The 24,821-nt window shown below is 43.8% G+C and overlaps 2 protein-coding genes across 5 annotated transcripts in view; one reads left to right on the top strand and one right to left on the bottom strand.

Moving 5' to 3' along the window:
• The window catches only part of LOC100444151 (protein tyrosine phosphatase type IVA 1-like), a 145,683-nt gene that overhangs the window by 56,151 nt on the left and 64,711 nt on the right, over positions 1–24,821 (bottom strand). The gene's annotated exons all lie outside the window — the stretch shown is intronic.
• ME3 (malic enzyme 3) overlaps positions 1–24,821 on the top strand; it is a 231,188-nt gene that overhangs the window by 153,243 nt on the left and 53,124 nt on the right. For all 3 annotated transcript variants that reach the window (XM_054526171.2, XM_024254749.3, XM_024254750.3), the window contains 2 exons: positions 2,672–2,747; positions 13,403–13,564. In XM_054526171.2, the coding sequence (XP_054382146.1) occupies positions 2,672–2,747; positions 13,403–13,564 (238 nt within the window). The remainder of the gene's footprint in view (positions 1–2,671; positions 2,748–13,402; positions 13,565–24,821) is intronic.

The following is a 24,821-nucleotide window of genomic DNA, read 5'->3' as shown; positions in this document are numbered from 1 at the left end:
ATGGTTAGCCTGGCCCTGCCCAATAATGAGTGAGGACAGCCAGCCTGTGAGACTAGAAGCAAAATGAAGTCAGCCATGCTAGATTTCTCTCACTGTCATAATCTTTGCAAAGGCGGTTTCAAAGTAGTACTGGAGTAGGAAGAACATGGCACATAAAGGAATGGAAAAAGACCAGTGTGGCTGAAGAGTGTGGAGTGAGAAGAGGAGTGGAACAAGATGAAGTAAGGAAGTTGGCAAGAGCCAGACAAGATTCGGTAGGCATGTTGAGGACTTTGGTCTTTATTCTATTTTTAGCACAAGAAGTAAAACAATGAGTCATTGATTTCAAGAACATCACTCTCACTAGCATATAGAAAATAGGAGAGAGGCCAGAGTGGATGTTACAAGGTTATTGCAGCACTTCAGGCAACAGAAATTGGAAGCCTGGATAAAGGAGGTAGTGTTACTGATGAAAGAAATGTTTGAACCAGGAGTTATTTAGAAAGTACAGAAGAAGAACTTGGCAATGGGTTGTATAAAAGAAGGGAGGAGACCACCAAGGATGATTTCAAGGGGTTGGAATTGTTAAATTAGTTCTGTCGGGGAAATATTCACTGAGAAAGGGAGTAGGAAAGAGAATCAGTTTTGTCTTGAGTCTTTGTATTTTCTTGTCTTTGAGTCATAATGGTGGAAGATTAGATGATAAATTTGGTTTGGTACATGCTAAGTTTGAAGTACCTTTGAGGTATGCACAGGGAAATATCAGGTAGGCAGCTAAATAAAAGGTCTAGTGCAGTGGCTCTAAAATCAGGGATAATTTTTTTTCCTCCAGGGGACATTTGCCAAGGTCTGGAGATATTCTTGGTTGTCACAATGTAGTGAGAGGTGCTATTGGTATCTGGAAAGTAGAGGCCAAGGATGTTGCCAAACATGCTACAATGTGCAGGACAACCACACCCCTCACAGCAAAGAATTATCCAACCCAAAATGTCAATAGTGCCAAAGGTGAGAAACGCTGGTCTATAGATATTTGAGAGTCATTGGCCAAAAGCCTTGGGTATTGATAAGATCACAAATAGAAAGAATAAGAGTAAGAAAAAAAGTGGCATAGTACAGATTTTTGAGGAACTTTAATGCATAATGGCGGGATGACTTACCCAACATAAGAGACCGAGAAGGAGCCACAGAGAAGAAGGAGGAAAATTCAAAGAAAATGGAGTCACAAAAGCCAAAAGTTGGGTAGGGGAGTGATGAAAAGTGTCAGATGCTACCAAGAAGACAAAGGAAATGGGGACTGATGAGTGTTCATTGCATTTAGGAATGTGAAGGTCATTGGTAGCCTTTGCAAGAGCAGTTTTGGTAGCATGATGATGAGACAAGACATACTGCAGTGGGTTGAGAAATGAATGGGAGATGAACAAATGGAAGCAGTTAGTGTAGGCAGTGCTTTTAGGAAGTTTGGCAATGGAAGGGAGGAGAGTGAAAGAACAGTCCTGGCAAGAAATGTGGAGGTCAAGAACAGTTTGGGGTTCAGTGATTTTTTTGGTGTTTTATTTTGTTTTAATTTTTTTATTATGGAAAATTTCTTACATATATAAAGTAAGCAGAATATTACAATGGACTTCAATGTACCCTAGATTCTATGGACTCTGGATTCTGTTTTATTTCTCAGATGAGTAATGTTTGTTCTAGAAGGGAGTTGATTTGGCTGGACTCAAATTCTCAACTCTGTCTCTCCTAATCAGCAACAACTTAAATCTTTGCTTGGTTCTTTCAGATTCCAGCTGTATTTTTTTTTTTTTTTTTTTTTGGCCAATCCCCCTGTGTGTGCATAGTTTAGTGGTCAGCCAATAATTTGGGTAGATTGGGGAGTTTATCCTTTCTGTGGCTTATTCCCTTCCAGAACCCACCCCCTCTTCATTTCCTGGCTTCTCTTCTAGCCCCAATTCTATTATCTGATACCTCAAGCTATTAAGACTTTGGCCTTCTGTTGCCCCAAGTTGCCTGCAGATTGGACTGCCTTCAGGCAAAAAGCTGCAAACTTGCAAATCCCAAAAGGTATAATTCCTGCTTTCAAAGCTTGATACCCCTCCGGTATCTGTCTGCTCTTGGCCAACCCCCATTGCCTTCGCACATGCGTGTGTGTGTGTGTGTGTGTGTGATGATGGAGTAGCTCAAGACTGTCACTAACCTCTCTTCCCATCCCCAGCTCCATCCCCCACTGCAAGAACCTCATGCACATGTGTCTGAACATCCCAACCCACATGTCCAAGTTTCAGTCATGGACTCAGGCCTAGGGATCCAGCTACTGCAGTGTGGTCTGTACTTGGGAGGAGGGACCTGGAGAAGAGGCCCAAACAGTCCCTGGAATCAGCCTTGGGGCCATTCGGTCAGGGAATTCTGGCATCCTGGGTACTGGTCTAGAGGAAGGAAAGAAGGGCACAGACTCTGGGGAACACAGGCTCCATGTGGGCACACCCCATGGCCCCATGGACTCCTTGCCCTGTGGAGAGAAGCAATTGGAAGAAAGCCAGAGGATGACCCTCTAAACTGCTGGGGCTTCGGGCAGGAAACTTTCTTGCCCAGGTCTATGGGCAAATTTAATTAATGCAATACCTAGTACTATGGACTTTGCTCAGTTCCTAGTCTGACTGCCTGGTTTCTCTGTGTGTACGTGTTTTATTTCTTTTAGTGGACTGTTCATCACCATTCATGACAAAGGTCATCTTGCAACAATGCTGAACTCTTGGCCAGAAGACAATATTAAGGTATGATCCCGTTTTCATTGCTATTTAATCATTGTTGGGTGAATCGTTTCAGCCTAAACCAGTCATTTCCAGCTATAAAATGAGCCATTATGACACTGAAGGCAGCATACTACCCCCCATTCCTAAGCCACAGACCTGTTACAGCCAAGTACAAATACACCACAGAGCAGAGGTTTGCATTAACCAGGCATCCATGTGACATTGCCCTTCATTATTGTGATTATTAGTCTGAAGATATGTTCAGCATGTGTTGAGTCCTTGCTAAATATATGGTGCCAGTTTCCATGGTAGACGCAGAGAGAAATCAGGCAAAGACCCTCTTCTCGAGTAGCTGACATGTTATGTGGAAAATAAGCCAAAGGCACAAAAGACTAACAAGATGGAACTTGTCCAGAGATAAATAAAGTACACGAAAAGAACTGAGGGTGTTCTTCTAGAGGCAATGATGATTTTTAGCCTGAGGAGATTCAGGGATGACTTCCTGGGGAAGTGACAGTGGAGCTGGGCCTTGAATTTAGGGGTAGGCTGTGGACAGTTAGGTAGTGGAGAGACTAGACTGTGGAGTGAGGACATTCTGTACCAAGAGTAAAAGCCTATGATGGACAATATCTTCACATTTGGGTATGTGTACCCCGAGGGTACACAGCAGTGTGGGGGTGGGGATGAGGGGCATAAATGTAGAGTGACAAAATAAACCTGCCACTTCTTCCAGGAGCATCTGTTTTACTCAAAAATTTAAGAAGAAAACATTTCTATATACCAAACAATATATATTATAGAATGCAAAAGTTGCCTTAATTTTTTTTTTTTTTTTTTTTGAGACAGAGTCTCACTCTGTCATTCAGGCTGGAGTGCAGTCACAGATTATTGCAACCTCAATCTCCTGGGCTCAGGTGATCCTCCCACCTCAGCCTCCCCCCGTAGCTGGGACGACAGGCATGGGCCACTATGCCTGGGTAATTTTTTGTATTTTTTTGCAGAGATAGGGTTTTGCCATGTTGCCCTGACTGGTCTTGAATTTCTGGGCTCAAGTGATCTGTCCATCGAGGCCTCCCAAAGTCCTGGGATTACAGGCGTGAGCCACCGTGCCTAGTGATGTTAATTTTTATACATAAAACATGCAACTTTGTAGAAATGTATTAGCCTGTGGCTAAATCCCCAGATCTCCTCCTGCTATAGAGATGTCTATGGAGGAGTTTGAGGGGTTCTGGTATCTAAGATCATTGTTACTTCTGGAAACAAAATGGGTGAGGCAAAAATGCAGAATATCCACTGGCTGGGTGGTGAGGGCATTTTTGGCACCTGAGCTGGGGAGGGGTTGGTGCTGACCAAGCATAGTACAAGAAACTTTCAAGGCCAATGCTCACATCACCCTGCCTTGCCTGGGAGGCCATGGTACTCCAACACATCTACTCTGGAAGAGCTCCCTGGAGGTTCAGATACAGAGAAGGTATATGGGCCCATATTCGAGGAGCTCAAACTCTAGTTAGAAAGACTGATCCAGAAGCAATGACAGTACACTGTGTCCGTGCTGCCAAAGAGAGGACCATGGCCGCTCTCTCATTTTCCCTGCCCATTCCTTGAGACCCTCCACCCTTCTCCACTGGACACCAAATATAGCTTCTTTCTGTCTACCTCCCTTTATGTCCCACCCACTCCTGGTTCTCTCCAGGTAATGCTATTATTTAAAAACAGACCAGGTTGGGGACAGAACCTTGGCCCTCAGGAGCCAGACTTGAGCCATAGCCAAGGCCCTGGGACTTTAGTCCTAGCTCATTTTTTACATCTGTGTCTGGGTATCATTTTGCCTTGTGCTTCTCCCTCCTGCTTATCTGCTTAGACTCCAGGTATATGTCCTGCAGGCCCTGCAGGTTTTGGTCCCAGGCCCAGAGAAGCAAGTTTCCAGATCATGTCTAGCATGAATCTATAATAAAATCTTGAGGACATTAAGGGAAGCCAGCTTACTGGATGGACTAATCTGAGTGGATATGCTGCTGGGGTCCTGTAAAGTTATCTCTTTCACTCACCTTCCTGGACAGTTCAACCATGGGGAAAACTTGGACATAGGAGGCACTCAGTAGATGCTTACAGAGTTGAATGAATTCAATTGATAGACATGCTGTGCATCTTCCGTGTCACAGATACTGTGCCAGGAGGTTCTCCACTAATATTTTCAGTGCTTTTGTGCAAATTATGAGGAACTAGAAAGAATGATGAAAAGGTACCTCTGTTTAACAAAAAGGCACCCTTTCCTCCAAGCTGACACAGGGGCTTGGTGAGGGGATCATGGCCTCAATTTCAGGTTTCAATTGTTCCTCTTATCAGGGCACAACTGTATCAAGGGCCTTGCTGTGAGGAATGAAAAATGAGAAAAACATGGACCCTGCCGTCAAATTGCTTCGTATTGTGGTTGGGAAACCAAGATGTAAATTCAAAATAGAACCTTAGGAGCTAAATATCTATTGACTTCAATAAACATATTTTGAGAACCTTCTAATTACTGAATGCTAATTGCCAAAGAGATGGAGACCACAACCGTTGTGATTTTAGAGGAAGAGAAACAGGGCTTTAGGCACCCTGGAAAAGGTAGGACTCCAGCAGGCCCCAAATAAGAGAGACATCCAGAGCCTCTAGGAGAATGTTAAGTTGCATGAGCAGATTCGGGATCATGATATTGAATTCAGTTGCATTCACCCATCTTTTAGTAAACATCTACTCTGGAAGAGCTCCCTGGAGGTTCAGGAACAGAGAATATATACGAGCGCATACTCAAGGAGCTTGAAATCTAGTTAGAAAGACTGATCCAGAAACAGTGACAGTACACTGCATCTGTGCTGCCAAAAAGAGGACCCCAGAGGACAAGGGGCAGACAGGTCACTGGCTGCCCACCCACCCTGTGGTACTGCAGAGTACACAGGTGAGTGCCTGGGACCACCTCCATCCTTTATTCCTGTCTCATTTTGAAGAAACCTGGAGACAGTCCCAGCGACTACATAGAGGAATCAGACCCGGCTTTGCAATAAGACAGCCCCAGATTCTGGCCTTGAAGCTTCACTTACCTGCTGCATGTGCAGATATCCTCTCTGAGCTTTGCTTTCCTATTGTGAGGATTAACTATGATAAAGTCTATACACATCAAAGGGCACTTGAATGGATATTGTCATCACTGGAGGTGGTGGAGGCAGCTGTAGCCCACACCGCAGTACAGTCAGGGCCTGAGGGGGCTCCCTTACCTGGGAATCACAGGCCACAAATGAGCAGTCAAACAATTTGACCCCTAAACATATTTGATTTCGCTCTTAGTGGTTTTCTAACATTTTGAATTTGTAGGCAATATTTTTAAATCAGGAGATTTCATGAGAAATATATATCCAAGCACTTGGATTTCTGGCTTCTCTGGAAAAGCCAGGAGCTCTGAATATTGGGCCTGTAGTCTGGCATGTAAACAGGTCCACTAGAGCTGATTGGACTGCCTCTGGCTTACCCCGGACCCCTCCCTGTCCTACTCACTGGCCTTTTTCTGGAGATTCCTCTCCCCCCACCCCTAGATGCCCTTTTAAAGGTTTAGAATTTCCAAGCCACAGTCTTTCTTGTTTTCCGATGTGTATTTTCCAGTTACTTTAGAAAGTGGAGAGGAAGGTCTCCCTACCTAGGTAGGGAATCTCTGCTCATCATTTTTTCATAGCACTTGGGAACTGATGCAGAACCTCTTCTTTACTACTTCATTCTGTTCCCACAGTCACTGGGAGAAGCTGGAGTAAGGACTTCTGAAACCCCCAATGTGGGTCCTGAAGAAATGTGTAGGAGTGAGACCATGCATGGTGGCTCACGCCTGTAATCCCAGCACTTTGGGAGGCTGAGGCGGGCGGATCACTTGAGGTCAGGAGCTTGAGCACAGCCTGGCCAACATGGTGAAACCTCATCTCTACTAAAAATATAAAAATGAGCTGGGCGTGGTGGCAGGTACCTGTAGTCCCAACTATTCAGGAGGCTGAGGCAGGAGAATAGCTTGAACCCGGGAGGCAGAGGTTGCAGTGAGCCTTGTGCCACTGTACTCCAGCCTGGGCAACAGAGCAAGACTCTTGTCTCAAAAACAAAAACAAAAAAGGGCTGGGCATGGTGGTTCACGTCTGTAATCCCAGCACTTCGGGAGGCCGAGGTGGGCAGATCACCTGAGGTCAGGAGTTCAAGACCAGCCTGGCCAACATGGTGAAATTCCGTCTCTTCTAAAAATACAAATATTAGTTGGGTGTGGTGGCACACGCCTGTAGTCCCAGCTTCTCGGGAGGCTGAGGCAGGAGAATCACTTGAGCCTGGGAGGTGGAGGTTGCAGTGAGCTGAGATCAGGCCACTGCATTCCAGTCTGGGAGAGAGAGTAAGAATCTGTCTCAAAAAAAAAAAAAAAAAAGAATGTGTAGGGTTGTGTCTCAGATGAGCAAACTGAGGTTAAGTGACTTGTCTGAGGTTACCCACAATTAAGTGTTGGTGCCCAGCCCAGAGCTGTGGTCCTAAGTCACTTCTCCAGCAACTGCTAAGTGGGGGAGACAGAGTTTTTCAAGGCACAGGTATCTTTAGACCTGTTGCTAGCTGCTTGCCTAGAGAAGAGGAGTGGTTCAGAGTAGCCTCTGAATCAACTCAGAAAGTAAAAAATGACTTTCTATGGTTTCCCAGAAAGAAAGCAGAGTTGAAAACTGCAAAGTAAGAAAAGTAGGCTGCGAGGGAAATGGAGCCAAAGTCCAGGGCTGGGGAGACCATGAGGTTTTGTGGACCTTGCTTTTCAGGAAGGAGGGGGCAGGCCAGGCCAGGCTGCCTTGAGCTGTCCAGCGTAAATCACAAAGAGGAGTGAGAACTGCTTTTCTGACTCTTTCCCACAGTGGCCATTGCCTGGAGCCTATAGGAAGGTCCAGCTGAGAATAGCCTCCTCCCTAACAGTTTTCCCAAGCTCCTAAATCTCTCCCTCACCCCAGTCCCAGGAGCTTCGCAGGAGGAGGTGCTGAGAGCCAAGGGACCCTCCTCTGCTACTGGGCACATCCTCTGTAAACAGCCACTTAGGTGTTTATATTTAGACCGGATTGCTAGTGCCAAGTGCCTACCTATCATGCATTGGCCCAGTTTGTGTTAAACCCCACTCTGTCCTCATTGTCAGAGGTTAGATTTCCTGAAAAACAGTCTCAGAGATGTATTAGGGAATGCTCTTTGGTCAGTCAACACTTGTGAGAAGGAAGGAAACAGGATAGAGCAGAAGGAGAGGTTGGGCTGCAGTAAGATCTCAAGCAAGGCTCCGCTGAGACCCTGAGAGGCTCTAGACCTGGGATGGCCCTTCAAAGGCATCCAGAAGTGAGGCAGCGGAGTGGGCCTTTAGATTCCTGTATTGGGCTGCCCTTGGAAGGAAGTGTGGCTTTGGGCAAGGTGGCTCTCTTCAGTAGAGGAAATTCCCCTAAGTGGGCTGATATCTGAGGATACAGCTGGGAAAATAACTCTTTCGTTCCTGCAGGAGGATCTGGGCAGCATATCATCGTATCCACCTCATGCAGTATGATGCCAAGTGCTCTACATAGATTAACTCATTGGATTTTCATGGCAACCCCGTAAGAGGTAGGGACTATTGTTATCCCCATTTTATAGACAAGGAAGCTGAGAGGTTAGGTTCTTTGCAAGGGAGGAGTGGAACCAAGATTTGAAACTAAGAAGTGTGCATTATTTTTGTTGTGGAAAGAGAGAGAGGGAGAAGCAGAAGAAGAGGAGGAGGAGGAGGATAGAAGGAAGGATGAAACAAAAGGAAGAGGAAGAAGAGGGTTGTATAAACAGCGCTGTGGGCAACGCTTGTAGCTATGACCATAGCTACAAGTCCAAGGAGGCTCCAGAGCAAGCAAGGACATTTGATCATCAGGTCAGTATTGGGTCAGTCCCACTGGGTCCACCTAAACTAAAGGGTGTGTGCAATAATTCAGAAAAGCCCTTAGGTCTGAGGTAGGTGGGCAAAGGAAGAATATGGCACAGCCTCCCCCAAACTTCCCCCGAGTCATCAAAGACACAGGGGAGTTATGAATTATAAAACTCTTCCAAACAGGGAAAATGTGATTCTGTTGTTCTAGAAAAGGTTGCTGGGCTTTAAAGCTCAAGGATACTGCCCAGGTTTGCCCTCAGCCTTTTGACAATTTACAGAACTAGTGGCTCCCAGCATAAGGTCCATTTATGTCACGAAAAACAGGGTGCAGTGTCTTCTCTCTGAACTTGTTAATCCACAGCAGGTCTGAACTCTGTTCAGTGCAGAAGACACTTTGTTTTCTCTGTTGGATCTATCACATTGCCCACCATTTGTGAGTGTGTATCACATTACAGACACCAAGTTAAGTGCTGATGAATCAAAGATGACACAACCCATTACTGGCCCCAGAAGAGCTTCAATCTACAGTGAAGCACAAGGAAATGTACATAACTATAATACAAGCAAGGGAGTGATAGGTTTTGTAGGTGAGGAAAATGCTATGGGAATTCAGAGAAGGAAGTGATAAAATTCAGAAGGGAAGCTTCATGGAGGGAAATGCTTTTTGAACTGTTCCTTGAAACATGCAAGGGTGGTAAGATTTGTATCAAAGAGATAAAGAAATTGAGAAGTAAAATGGCATGTATTCAAGAAAGTACAAGCCTTGTGCAAAATTGGAAATATTTCAGTTTGGATGGAACATGGAAAGAATAAAGGGGAAATTCAAAGGGCAGCTTGGGCCTAGCCCATGGAAGGCTTTAAGTGCCAGTCTAAGATGTTTGGGCTTTATTTTATAGACATCAGTAACCATTAGAGATTTGGGGGCAAGAAAGTGATATATCTGGGTGTGCTTCAGAAAAAATGAAATGGAATGGGGAAAATCCAGTAGAGAGACCAGTTAGGAGAACAGTGCAGTGGCTCAAGTGAAGATGGATGATCTGATCCGAGGCAGTGGCAATAATATGAAGATAATGGAACAAATGTTTAAAATAGGAAGCAGGCACAATCAGCAGAACTTGGTGACCAATTGGCTGTGGTTGACTAACACAGAAGAATCAAAGAAGACTGGACATTTTTGAACTTGGAAGATACAGGGTAACAGAGTAAAAAGGCTCAAAAGGAGTAAGAGGGAAAAGAGGATTCATTTGGTTAGGGACTTGTGGGAATTGGGAAGACTATTGGACATTTGAGTGGCAATGTCCAGCAGACAGTTATCTACAGGTGTCATCTACTTAGAGAGGACAGTAGGAGCCATAACAATGCATGAGGATGTCAAGGTTAAAGCCATTAAGCTTCTCATGGCCAGACTTTCTTAAATGTTGCATTTGCCAAGGTCTCCCCTTGGTTTCTTTCTCATTCATTCATTTAACAGATAATTATTGCATGGTCTTTCTGTGTTCATGCTAAACTGAAGAGATCAGAAATAATTTCAAAGTCTGAGATATAATCTTTGCCCTAAATCATCATCATCATTACAATCAAAAGAGCAGCAACCATTTATTCATCATTCTTACTTTACACAAGGCACCAGGTTAAAATGAGACATATGTTATTTTATTTCATCATTACAACAACCTGAGGAGTTAAGTATTATTATTATTATTATTATTATTATTATTATTATTATTATTATTATATCCATTTTACGGAGAATTGAAGCTCAGAATAGTTATCTATTTATCTAAAATTACACATGGCACATCATCAAGGATCCTAGATTCAAAAACTGGTTATCAGACTCCAAAGCACCTGCCATTAACCACGAAGGCTGTTTTGTGAGATAAAATGTGCATTTTAAAACAAAGTTAAATAACAACCCAGCTGCTTTCACCATCAAAGCTTTTAATAACACCTTGTGCGGGTCTTGGCAGGCAGTGGGTCCTTAATACACGCTTGTGAAAGGCAGGCAAGCAGACAGGAAGGGTGTGTGGTAGATATGGCAATTCAGGGGAAGGAGAAATTTCAGTAGATTATAATGAGCAGGATTTATGCTGCTGAAGAATGGGGAGAAGAACCCTCCAGGAGAAAGGAATAGAGATTGAGATGGTAGGCAAATTCAGAGTGTGTCTGGGAAGAATGAGAAGGCCAGCACGGCCAGAGAAGGCAATTGTGTACAGATGTGTAGCAGGAGATAAGTTTCAGAAGGTCTGTTGGATTCAGATCATTAAAGAGTTAAGTATTTTGGACTCTATTCTATGGACAGTTCAAAGTCACTAAGGGTCTTTGAGCCTGGGAATGGCATAATGAAAATGGGCTTTTGACGCAATGAATCTGACGTTGGTTGGCAGGAGAGAATGGAGGGAAGGAAGATGAGAGGCAAGGAGTCTGGTTGTGAAACTGTTGCAATAACTCAACTATAAGCATGGTAGGATTGCGGGTGGACAGTAGATGGAGGTGAGACACTCATTCAGAGGAGCTGGGCATGCAGTGGAGTGCCCTGAGGCATGTCCAGGCTGGAAGTGTGCCACTACAGAGCCCAGTCACCATCCTAGGGTTGTGGGGATAACAGTCTGGAGTAGCAGATTTCCTCTGTTTAACTTCATGTCACTCACTGCCCATTCAGCACAGAGAAGGATTCTGAGAGAATGGGAACCATAATAAGGAAGCTCTAATTAGGAGAGATGATAGAGAAATGCCCAGAATTTGGACACCCAGGGGCAGCATGAGGGCATAGTCTCTAACAGGGAGATCTACCAAGAGGCGGTCAGATGCAGGCTGCAGAGAGGGTGGCATCAAAGCAGGGCAGGACTTTGCCAAGATCACAGGCACTTTACCCCAGCCAGTTGGGATGGTAGAAGGAGCCCTGAACCAGGAACCCTGCCCTGTCACATTCACTAGCAAGATGACCTTGCTAAGTCATCTAATCTTTTAAGATAACTGATGTGGAAACATCCAGCCAGTGCCTGGCATGTGGCTGACACTTAACAAATATATGGAGAAAATAAAGGTCTTGAGCTTCTGTTTGCTCACCTGTGAAGCACAGATAACAATCTCAGATCCGCCTACCTGCCCAGGCTATGGAGAAGGTCACATGAGATGCAGTCTGTGAGCACTCTCCACAGAGGCAGTAGACCAATCTAAGGGAGAATATCATGATTTTCATGGATCTCTTGCACTCTCCAGAGACACTTTTCCAGAAGCAGAGGAATGTTTTTAAGAATCTCTACACCTATTTCCACTAAAAGAGAGAGAATGGAAGTGAGAAGATCCCATAAGTCCTTTGGGTACCAGATCATAAACTCTTCAAGGGAAAGAATGGTTCTTCATCTCTTTACCCCCATTGCCCAGCAATGTACCTTCATGGATTTAACCAAACCCTATGGTGTTCATAGCCCATCAGGACATTTGTAGCCTAGAGTGGATCCAAAGCCAGGTTCCAATGAAGGGATGAGGGACCTATAAACTTAACTCTTTTAGAGACAGAGAGAGCTAGTGCTGGTGAGCAGGTGAGAGTGGCCTACAAACAACTTCACCGTTACCCTGAGGGGCTCTCCTTGGCCAGACATTCAAGGCCTTTCACAGTCTGACTCCTGTCTAACTTTCCATTCTTTCCCTTCCTGCAACCTACATCTCCTCGTTCCCCAAACACACCCTACATTCTCCCCACCCCCAGCACCTCTACCCTGGATTTTAACTTTCTTTTGTATCAAATGCCCTTATCGCCACCCACACCCCACAATCTCCACCTGTCCAAGGTAGGGCATGTGTGTCCCTTCACCCATGAAGTGTTACCCTCCCATCTTCTAATCTCTGCCACCCTTTATGCTATTCTGCTGCAGTCCAGCTTCCCTCCTAGAATCACGATTATTAATATACACATTCCATCTCTCCTTTGGCCCATTAATCCTTTAAGGGCTGGGTCCATGCATATTTGTTTTTGTAGATGTGCAAACTGAAGCTCCCCCAGAATTTGTCACAATGTCTTATGCAAAGTATAAATATGTATTAAATGAATGAATAAAAGAATATCCATTATAATAATACAATTATTCCTATCATCATCATCAGCTTCATTCGTATCTATTAATTCACAGTAGGTAAGCCTTGAAGTAGCACTACATCTAGTACATAGAAGGCCCTCAGCAATTCTTTGACAAATGCAAAAGGTAAATCCCAGTGCAGCTTGAAACTCTTCCTGATTTCATATGCAATAGTGATCCTAGAAGATGTCACAAGGAGCCCTGTTCTTTGCAAATCGGATTTTTCATAATCCGGGAGTAGGTCGGAGAGCACTTAGATTAGCCTCTAAACCCTGGAGCTGTAGCAGCAGCACGAACACTTATTTTTCATTTTCTCCTTTAATTATGCCCTTCCCTCCCCATCACCCCAAGTCTCAGGCTGAGAGTGTCTATTTAGTTTCCTTGAGGGAGAGTGAAGTGACTTGCTGTGGTTTCCCTCCAGATGTTTCTGCAGCCCCCACCTGAAGCTCAGAATGCAAGGCAGGCATCTTTCTGACATCTCCTCTCAGTAGGGTTTCTCACCAGCCTGCCAGGAAGGACTGGCCACCTGCAGGTGAATAAATGCTCTGGCCATATCCCAGACACGCTCTTTCACACCGGCAAAGCCAGTGGGCATCCAGTCACCAAGCCTGATGGGCTGGGGCTGCTAAAATGAGCACTCTGTCACAGGAAGTGCTGTCCCTGATTGATGGTGCCCTGCTGTTTTTCAGGCCGTGGTGGTGACTGATGGGGAGCGCATCCTGGGCCTGGGAGACCTGGGCTGCTATGGCATGGGCATCCCTGTGGGCAAGCTGGCCCTGTACACAGCGTGCGGAGGGGTGAATCCGCAGCAGTGCCTCCCTGTGCTGCTGGATGTCGGCACCAACAATGAGGTAACCCACTGCCCAGGCCAGGAGTTCTGGGGCCAAAGGGTGGCAACTGGGACAGGGTGAGGAGCATGTTTGTGGGTGGTTATATCTACACAGTGATGGGCCATTTCTTTCTTGGCATCCCCCTGACCAGGGCACTCCCGTACACAGTTGCAGAGTAGAGGACCTTCTTCCCTGGTTGCCCACCCCTAGCTCCATCCTGTTCCCTCTCCCACTCCTGGGCTCCCTTGCTCCTCTACCTCCATGAGGCCCTCTATACCCACAATGACCCCTGCTTGGGCTTCCTTCCTCTCTGACCCCCATTACCCCAGGCAGTCTCTATTTCCCTTGAGGTGGGTGTAACCACTGGGCTGTGATTTTAGCATTCTGAAGGCAGGCTGCCCCAGTGGAAGGATTAGAATTCAAAGCACCAGGGGCCAAAATGTCTAAATCAGACAGATTAGCGTCCTGCAAAACCAGTGAGAGAAGCTGAGCCAAGCTGTAGGTGAGATCCACCTGCAGGATTTCTAGCAGTTTGTGGTTTAAGGAGCTCAGGCACAGCCAAGGGTTTCTCTGCTCTAGGAACCACCATGGGCATGTCTGTGATTCACAGGTCTGTCTCTGTGTCAGAAAACATGAAAAAATATCCAAGAATTCCCTCTTAATGACATTTATCTTCGAGATCAGTGCATGTTCATCTTTTTAAAATGGAGGCCGGGCACAGTCACTCACGCCTGTATTCCCAGCACCTTGGGAGGCCAATCGGGGCGGGATCTCCTGAGGCCAGGAGTTTGAGACCAGCCTGAACAACAAGGTGAAATCCCATCTCTACTAAAATACAAAAATTAGCTAGGTGTGGTGGTGCACACCTGTAATCCCAGCTACTGGGGAGGCTGAGATAGGAGAATCCCAGGAAAACCTGGGAGGCAGAGGTTGCAGTGAGCCGAGATCACACCACTGCACTCCAGCCTGGGTGACAGAGCAAGACTCTGTCAAGAAAAGAAGAAAAGAAAGAGAGAGAGAGAGAGAGACAAGAAAGAAAAAGAAAGAAAGAAAGAAAGAAAGAAAGAAAGAAAGAAAGAAAGAAAAAGAAAGAAAGAAAGAAAGAAAGAAAGAAAGAAAGAAAGAAAGAAAGAAAGAAAGAAAGAAAGAAAGAAAGGAAAGAAAGAAAGAAAAGAAAGAAAGAAAGAAAAGAAAGAGAGGAGAAAGAAAGAAAGAAAGAAAAGAGAGAGGAAAGAGAAAGAAAGAAAGAAAAGAAAGAGAGAGAGGAAGGAAGGAAGGAAGGAAAGAAGGAAAGGAAGGAAGGAAGGAGGAAAGGAAGAAAGGAAGGAATGAAGGAAGGAAGGAAAGAAAATTCAGAGAAGTGTTAAAAATAAGATATCAGCCACACATCAAGTGCTAATCATTGTTTACATATTGGTATATTTTCTCGCAGCCATTTTTTTCCATGCACTTATAAAACAAAAGTTGTGTTCTTATTATATATACAGTATTTTATATTTCTTTTTCAAATTTAATTGTCTGTCATGAGCTTTCTTTCAGGTCATTAACCATTCTTCCATAATGTCAGTTTAATAGCTACCTGGTATATCATAATTTACATAAGAAAACCCCCACATTTGGGCACTTAGGTTATTTCTAGTCTTTTTAAAATATAAATTGTGCTCTGATACCCATTTTTGCAGATGAGTCTTTGTCCCTATCTCTGAGTATTTCCTTAGGATAAATTTCTACAAATGTAAGTATTGAAGCAAAAGGAATGGTCTTTTTTTTTTTTTTTTTTTTTGGAATCTAAGAGCAATCTGAATTTATTTTTCTGGTAACTGGTCACAGCAAAGCTTTCTTTTTTTTATTTTATTATTACTACACTTTAAGTTTTAGGGTACATGTGCACAAGGTGCAGGTTTCTTACATATGTATACATGTGCCATGTTTTTGTGCTGCACCCATTAACTCGTCATTTAGCATTAGGTATATCTCCTAATGCTATCCCTCCCCCCTTCCCCACCCCACAACAGGCCCTGGTGTGTGATGTTCCCCTTCCTGTGTCCATGTGTTCTCATTGTTCAATTCCCACCTATGAGTGAGAACATGAGGTGTTTGGTTTTTTGCCCTTGCAATAGTTTGCTGAGAATGACGGTTTCCAGTTTCATCCATGTCCCTATAAAGGACATGAACTCATCATTTTTTATGGCTGCATAGTATTCCATGGTGTATATGTGCCACATTTTCCTAATCCAGTCTATCATTGTTGGACATTTGGGTTGGTTCCAAGTCTTTGCTATTGTGAATAGTGCCACAATAAACATACGTGTGCATGTGTCTTTATAGAAACATGATTTATAATCCTTTGGGTATATACCCAGTAATGGGATGGCTGGGTCAAATGGTATTTCTAGTTCTAGATCCTTGAGGAATCGCCACACTGACTTCCACAATGGTTGAACTAGTTTACAGTCCCACCAACAGTGTAAAAGTGTTCCTATTTCTCCACATCCTCTCCAGAACCTGTTGTTGCCTGACTTTTTAATGATTGCCATTCTAACTAGTGTGAGATGCTTTCTCATTGTGGTTTTGATTTGCATTTCTCTGATGGCCAGTGATGATGAGCATTCTTTCATGTGTCTTTTGGCTGCATAAACGTCTTCTTTTGAGAAGTGTCTGTTCATATCCTTTGCCCACTTGTTGATGGGGTTGTTTGTTTTTTTCTTGTAAATTTGTTTGAGTTCATTGTAGATTCTAGATATTAGCCCTTTGTCAGATGAGTAAGTTGCAAAAATTTTCTCCCATTCTGTAGGTTGCCTGTTCACTCTGATGGTAGTTTCTTTTGCTGTGCAGAAGCTCTTTAGTTTAAGTAGATCCCATTTGTCAATTTTGGCTTTTGTTGCCATTGCTTTTAGTGTTTTAGACATGAAGTTCTTGCCCATGCCTATGTCCTGAATGGTATTGCCTAGGTTTTCTTCTAGGGTTTTTATGGTTTTAGGTCTAACATTTAAGTCTTTAATCCATCTTGAATTAATTTTTGTATAAGGTGTAAGGAAGGGATCCAGTTTCAGCTTTCTACATATGGCTAGCCAGTTTTCCCAGCACCATTTACTAAAAAGGGAATCCTTTCCCCATTGCTTGTTTTTCTCAGGTTTGTCAAAGATCAGATAGTTGTAGATATGCAGCATTATTTCTGAGGGTTCTGTTCTGTTCCATTGGTCTATATCTCTGTTTTGGTAGCAGTACCATGCTGTTTTGGTTACTGTAGCCTTGTAGTATAGTTTGAAGTCAGGTAGTGTGATGCCTCCAGCTTTGTTCTTTTGGCTTAGGATTGACTTGGTGATGCAGGCTCTTTTTTGGTTCCATATGAACTTGAAAGTAGCTTTTTCCAATTCTGTGAAGAAAGTCATTGGTAGCTTGATGGGGATGGCATTGAATCTATAAATTACCTTGGGCAGTATGACCATTTTCATGATATTGATTCTTCCTACCCATGAGCATGGAATGTTCTTCCATTTGTTTGTATCCTCTTTTATTTCATTGAGCAGTGGTTTGTAGTTCTCCTTGAAGAGGTCCTTCACGTCTGTTGTAAGTAAGTTGGATTCCTAGGTATTTTATTCTCTTTGAAGCAATTGTGAATGGGAGTTCACTCATGATTTGGCTCTCTGTTTGTCTGTTATTTGTCTATAAGAATGCTTGTGATTTTTGCACATTGATTTTGTATCCTGAGACTTTGCTGAAGTTGCTTATCAGCTTAAGGAGATTTTGGGCTGAGACAATGGGGTTTTCTAGATATACAATCATGTCATCTGCAAACAGGGACAATTTGACTTCCTCTTTTCCTAATTGAATACCCTTGATTTCCTTCTCCTGCCTGATTGCCCTGGCCAGAACTTCCAACACTATGTTGAATAGGAGTGATGAGAGAGGGCATCCCTGTCTTGTGCCAGTTTTCAAAGGGAATGCTCCCAGCTTTTGCCCATTCAGTATGATATTGGCTATGGGTTTGTCATAGATAGCTCTTATTATTTTGAGATATGTCCCATCAATACCTAATTTATTGAGAGTTTTTAGCATGAAGGGCTGTTGAATTTTGTCAAAGGCCTTTTCTCCATCTGTTGAGATAATCATGTGGTTTTTGTCTTTGGTTCTGTTTATATGCTGGATTACATTTATTGATTTGTGTATGTTGAACCAGCCTTGCATCCCAGGGATGAAGCCCACTTGATCATGGTGGGTAAGCTTTTTGATGTGCTCCTGGATTCAGTTTGCCAGTATTTTATTGAGGATTTTGGCATCAATGTTCATCAAGGATATTGGTCTAAAATTCTCTTTTTTTGTTGTGTCTCTGCCAGGCTTTGGTATGAGGATGATGCTGGCCTCATAAAATGAGTTAGGGAGGATTCCCTCTTTCTCTATTGATTGGAATAGTTTCAGAAGGAATGGTACCAGCTCCTCCTTGTACCTCTGGTAGAATTCAGCTGTGAATCCATCTGGTCCTGGACTTTTTTTGGTTGGTAAGCTATTCATTATTGCCTCAATTTCAGCTCCTGTTATTGGTCTATTCAGAGATTCAACTTCTTCCTGGTTTAGTGTTGGGAGGGTGTATGTGTCGAGGAATTTATCCATTTCTTCTAGATTTTCTAGTTTATTTGCATAGAGGTATTTATAGTATTCTCTGATGGTAGTTTGTATTTCTGTGGGATCAGTGGTGATATCCCCTTTGTCATTTTTTATTGCGTCTATTTGATTCTTCTCTCTTTTCTTCTTTATTAGTCTTGCTAGCGGTCTATCAATTTTGTTGATCTTTTCAAAAAACCAGCTCCTGGATTCATTGATTTTTTGAAGGGTTTTTTGTGTCTCTATTTCCTTCAGTTCTGCTCTGATCTTAGTTATTTCTTGCCTTCTGCTAGCTTTCGAATGTGTTTGCTCTTGCTTCTCTAGTTCTTTTAATTGTGATGTTAGGGTGTCAATTTTAGATCTTTCCTGCTTTCTCTTTTGGGCATTTAGTGCTATAAATTTACCTCTACAAACTGCTTTGAATGTGTCCCAGAGTTTCTGGTATAGGAATGGTCATTTTTAAAATTCTTGATTCACGTTGTCAAAAAGTTACTGTTATTTGCATTCTGCAGTAATCTCTCTTAAGAAAATTTGCCAAGACTCTTTACATGGCCTTCCTCTTCCCTAAACACAATGCACCCCCATTTCTTTTATTTTCTTTCTTTCTTTTTTTTTTTTTGTTTGAGATGGACTCTCCCTCTCTTGCCCAGGCTGGAGTGCAGTGGCATGATCTTGGCTCGCTGCAACCTCTGCTTCCCTGGTTCAAGCAATTCTGCTGTCTCAGCCTTCTGAGTAGCTGGGATTACAGGCATGCCCCAGCACACTCAGATAATTTTTGTATTTTTAGTTGAGATGGGATTTCACCATGTTGGTCAGGCTGGTCTCAAACTCCTGACCTCAAGTGATCCACCCGCCTTGGCCTCCCAAAGTGCTGGGATTGCAGACTTGAGCCACCACGCCCAGTCCAGGCATCCCCATTTCAAACAAAAGCAAGCACTTTAGATCCTAGTAAGGAATGATGCTTATTCAGGCTTCATCTGCAGATATGATCAAATGATGGAATGGTGGGCAGACCTTGCTTAACAGCTGGGAAATCCTGGGGGTGGGAATGAGATAAGGGAGGGCAAGAAAGTGGGGAAACTATTGGATTGGGACCCTGGTTCCCAGTACCATGACAAGCCAGGGACATTGGTTCCAGTACCATGACGAGCCAGAGACCTTGGTTCCAGTACTGTGATGAGCCAGATAAGTCATTGCACCTCCTTAGACTTAATTCCATTTCAATATATTGAGAGACTAGACCAGAAAGTTACTGAGCATCCTTCAACCTCTAAAACCGCCTGGTCTCCGTGTGTCTCCTCACCAGCTCAGGATACAGGAGGTTGGATCGGGATACATGATTTACAGCTGCTCATCAAAACCAGTCTTCAAGTTTTGCTCTGCCCAGTGATGCCCTTCCGCCAGCCAGATACCTGAGTTTTGCTGAAATTCTTTTTTGGCCTCACAGAATGCTTCTTTGCAGGCATGGATGAGCGCAGCAAACTTTGTTTTATTCTTCCTCTCCAACACCTCCTGCTGTGTTCCAACTGGATTTAAATGAGACCTTCATTCCTTCTAAAAGCTGGCCTTAGGCAAGAATTGGAACAGATTGAGTTTGATTCTGAGGCCACTGTATCCACTGGAAGGGTGCTGGCTGCCTTGGTGCATTGGGATCTTTGTCATTGAAGGTCCAGCACTCAGCAATCATATGCTGAAGTTTAGAGCTGGCTCTAACTTGTAACAGATCCACCAGAAAAAATGACTGGAAAGTAGCAGTAATTGTAGATCAGGCCCTTATTATGGACCACTCAGTTTAAGCCTTGCAATAACCCTGTGAGTGGAGCATCTGTCATTACCCTCTTTTTTACAGCATAGGAAACTGAGGCCCAGAGAGTTTTATTTGCCCAAGAAGATCTGCTAGAAGCAGCAGGGCTAGGAGCTGAATCCAAGTTTGTGCTCCTCTCCCCATATTACACCTGTGTCTAGTTTCTGTTGCTTTATAAGTAAAGATTATTTCTTGATTTTTATAATTTTTATTGCTGAAATAAATTTAGAACATTATTCAAAATTTTAAAGAAAAAGGAAATGGTATTTCTCCCACAATGCTGCATTTGTGTTTCTTTCCAATATTTTTCTATGCCTATACATAAGTTAGTTACTACCTAGGTGTAATCATAATGTAATTTTGTTCTAATTTTTTCAATTAAGATTATTTTGTGAACCCTTTGCCTTATTTAATAAAAGTTTACTGAGTGTTTAGTGGGTGTCAGGCACCCTGCTGAGCCTGAGGGAGATAAATGAGGGTCAGCCTGAATAGAATATTCTAGTTGTCAGTGTTTCAACACTGTCACCTAATTGGTCACTTTAAAGAGTTGTGTGTCACATCTACTCAAAGCGTCTGCTTCTCCTTCTGGTGCTTTAGGCCTCTAGAATCACCTCTCCCTCCTGGATGTGGAGGGGAGAGAACCTCCCCTGGGCCTGCTCCATATGTCAGGAAGGGACCAGAGTACCCCCATCTGGGAGGAGGAAACATGCCCTGATCTGCCCTCCATATGTGCCCCGGGGGTGAAAGGAAGCAGTTCTTCCCCAGTATATTATTCTCCCCATTTTCAGATAAGAAAACTGAGACTGAAACATGTCAACTACCTACCTCAGGTCCCACAGCTCTAAGTGTCAGAGCTGGGATTGGAACCCAGCTCTCTGGCTCCACAGCTGCCTTACCCACCGTGGTGCACTGCTCCAAGGGGTTAGGTGTTTGCATTATACACTGGGAAATGGGGGCCAAGAATGAGTGTTTCACACAGGCAGGATCCCATGGACACTCAGGATCAAGACAGAGGATAGCAATGCTGTTTATACCATCCTCCCCTCCAGGGAATGGTGGGCCCCCTCCAGACCCACTTGAAGAAACTCAGGACACAAAATTTTCAAAGTTATAAAGTGACCAACATTAGGAAGATGGTGATTTTTCTCTTTGCAAATGGATTTACTATGTGATCTCCCAACTACAGTTCTTTTTTTTTTTCAATGAATCCATTTGCAAGATACTCCCCCCAGAAGTCCAGGGCATACCTTTTGCTCAGAGCAAGCCTGAGATGTAACAGAGGGAAGCTTGGCCTTTTACCACTTTTATCTCACATGTCCACGCAGGGAGGATGCTGTCGTGAGGGTTTTTAGTGTCAGAATAACTTGACCATCTGTGTGTATGTCTCTATAAAAACTCCTGAGGCAACAGGAGCTTTAATCACAGTCAAAGACAACACCCCTCCAGGTTTCCTGTTGAAGGAAAACATCTGCTGTCCACAGCCCTGAAACTCTGCGTCACTTTTACCTGCCGATACCAAGGAGATTTGGAAAAATAAATATGTGCAGCCATGATCCCAAGAAGAAGGGACATCCCATGATTAAGTTCCAAGGGGGTAGGGGAAGGGAGTACCTGCTCAGCCTTCCATCATGGCTACGTGTGGATTGGATTTATTTTGTTTCATCCACACGCAGCCAGTCACAGACTATTCAAGTTAGAAGGGGCCTGAGTACCATCTCGTTCAACCCTCTTGTTTTACATGGGAAAAGAGGCTCACAGCAGAAAGGGCTTCCCCAAGGTTCGACTCCAAACCCAGTGCTCATCCCACCCTGTGCTAAGGCAGGGTGGGGGAATCCCGGGGGATGGGGCTTGGCTTTAAAATGACCCTGCTGAGTCTTGGAGATCTTCTCCTGACAGAAGCCTTGAGCCTTGATGAATTCACCTCAGAAGGAGATGCTGTGTGCTCTTCTGGAACTGAAGAATGGGTGGAGGGAGGGGAGTCATGTTTGCTTAGGGAAACAAACATGGGAGCAGATCATCAGCAGAGCCTGGTAAATAGTGCTTTGGATGTTACTGGATTGCCAAGGAAGCATGGAGTTCACAACCAAGCTGGGTATTGCAGGGTTTCTTCTACCTTGCAAGATTATCATTATTCAGCATTCACCACGTGGTGCCATCATAGAGCTCACTCTCTATACACGTGTAACCCATGAGGATGTCCTTGCTAGGATCTTTGTAGCTTACGCCAGGCTTAGCTGAGCTTCCCAAGGAATGAGTGGTAGGTGGGACTGCCACTGTGAGGAGAAAGCATGCTGTGCCCACAGCGTGAACCCAATCCCATGACCTCCCAGACCCCCAGGTTCCCTAAGTAACATCACAGCATGCCTGTTGCTATGCAATATAAATATTTTTTCAACCAGGAGGTTTATCCGTCTTCCAGCTGAAATCCAGTGCTCACTGATATGTGCAGTGAAGAGGAGGAAACCATTTCTTTTTCCATGACATTTTGTCTCCAAGAAAAACCTTATGGGAGGCAGAGCTGGGCAAACAGCCATAGAGAGCACATTCAACCCTCTAACTCCCATGGCAGAGGAGAAAGTTCTGCTTCACCCACTTTGAATAAAGGCCTTCACCTAAAATTATAATCATTGACTTACTTGGTTCCAAAGGGGACTTAGTAACTATCTAACAGAGGGGAAAGATTTAGTCACTCAATATTTAGGTGCCAGGCACCCACTGAACACTAAAGTTTGGAAGTGAATAAGCCTTGTCCCCACCCTGGGAAGAGTCCTGGTCTAGAAACCATGATTTCTGCCTTGTTGTTTCCACAAATGTGTTTTGTGACTTTGGGCAGCTCATGTATTCTTTCCAACCTTCAAAAACTCATTTGGAGGAAGCAGAACCAAGTGATTTCTAAGACCTTCTTAATTTTTAATTCAGCATCTCCTTAGCCCAGTCCCAGGACTCTGGCAATCATATCACTAAATGCTTCTCAAGGGTTTATGTGTGCCATCACTGTACAATTAGCTGGGGAGATGCGGATGAATGAGGAGCTCAAAGAGCTTGCATTGTGTGATAGAAATCATTATTCCCTATTTAACAGAGAGCAGAGAAAAGTTAAATACCTTCCCCAAAGCCACAGAGCTAGTCAAGTGACAAAGCCTCAATTCAAACCCAGGTCTATCTGATTTGAAAGCCTAGAGCCCCTTTGGGCCCTACTGAGGATGCTCAGAGGGGAGCATCCTGACCATAGCCACCAGGTCCAGCAGTGTCCTTTCCCCTGCAGCACATTGCCTCCAAACTTGAAGATTCCTCTGCCTCTGTTGATAGGGTTACCAGATTTAGCAAATAAAAACACAGGACACCAGTGACATTTAAATTTCAGAGAAGCAGTTCAACATTTTTTAGCATAAGTGTGTTCCATGTAATACATGGGTCACACTTAATTCTAAACATTTCTTTTTAATTATTGCCTATCTGAAATTCAAATTTAACTGGGCATCCTGTATTTTATCTGGCAATACTATCTGCTGAAATCTTCTCTTCTAAACACCTATGAAGAAGTCCAGACAGAGGAGGACTGCAAGGAGGGGGTCCAGGCAGGTTACTACTCTCACCCCTTGCTGGCAGGCATTCTTATATCTGAATCAGTTGGCAGATACAGAGCAGAATGTGGGCTTCTTGTTCCATGTTGTGCCAAGTCAGCCATGGGAGCTCTGCCCACTACCGTTTTAGAGAAGCCATTTCCACTCCTGCTAAAGGAGAACCAGTTGACTAGAGATGTGGACACAGCCTTTCCTCTGAACTCATTCCAGCTCTCCCCGTTCCCCAGCCCGGTCTGCAGGTCAAGAGCCTGGACCTTCCCAGCCACTACTGACCTCTTCCAGGAGGACCCGGCAGAGGGTGAGGAGCTGCCCCTTAGCTCCCTGGTTCCCTGGCCCCCACAGTATCAAGTGATAGGACGAAGAGGATGCTTCATCATGAGACCCAGACAAAGCTCAATTTCAGCGTAGCTACTTTCTGGCTCTGTGAGCTTGGGCAGTTTATTTAAACCCTTGAACTCCAACTTCCTCTAAAATGAGATGAGAAGAAGTCAGACTATTAGAAGGAACAAATGAGTGAATCACTTGAAAGCTCTATACAAACATAAGAAGCTATTTTTTAACATCATATCCATATGGGAACTTTTTTTCATTTTTTGTGGTTAAAGTATCTGAGACTTAGAACATTTTATTATGAAAGCAAAATATAAGGACTTTTTAAAAGCTTTTTATAGTCACCATTGTATCTCAGCAGTATGTCATTATGGTTGACCTTTGATCTTTACTGCAGTATACTGAGAAATTTTTTGAAAATCTAAAAATCCCTTAGTGCCACTGGGAAACTTAACTTACCCCAGAAACTGCATATGCAGGATTGAGAAATTCACTCTATGCTGCCTGATGCACTAAGATTCAAATCTGTGACTTGGCAACATTCCAAATTATAACTCACCATGGACCCTTTTAATCTTTGTAAGAACTGGCAAAGTGAATGTTTTCTGCCAATGCCAAGAGTAACACTATTTTCAGTCATTTTTATGTATGTCCTTCCAAGCTCTGTATGTGTGTGTTTCAGAGAGTTATAATTATGATATCTGTGTAATTTTGTATCCTGCTTTTTCCACTATAAATAGTCTCTTACAAATTTGTCCAGGTGACTGCAAAGTCTTAAAACCACCAATTTTAATTACTGCCTAGCTATTCATCATGTTACTCTACTATCATTTATCATTTCTTCTTTCTGGATGTTTGATGTTTCTAAGTGGCTTTTGATGGTCACTTTGAAGGTAGCATGTGGAAGAGTAGGCACCATGTATGCACCACTTTCACCCTTTAGGTCCCCCCCACTGAC

The sequence above is a fragment of the Pongo abelii genome, chromosome 9 (genome assembly GCF_028885655.2).
Source record: "Pongo abelii isolate AG06213 chromosome 9, NHGRI_mPonAbe1-v2.0_pri, whole genome shotgun sequence".
NCBI classification, from domain to species: domain Eukaryota; kingdom Metazoa; phylum Chordata; class Mammalia; order Primates; family Hominidae; genus Pongo; species Pongo abelii.
The sequence above is the reverse complement of the archived record's forward strand: the minus strand, read 5'-3'. Positions and strand labels throughout refer to the sequence as shown.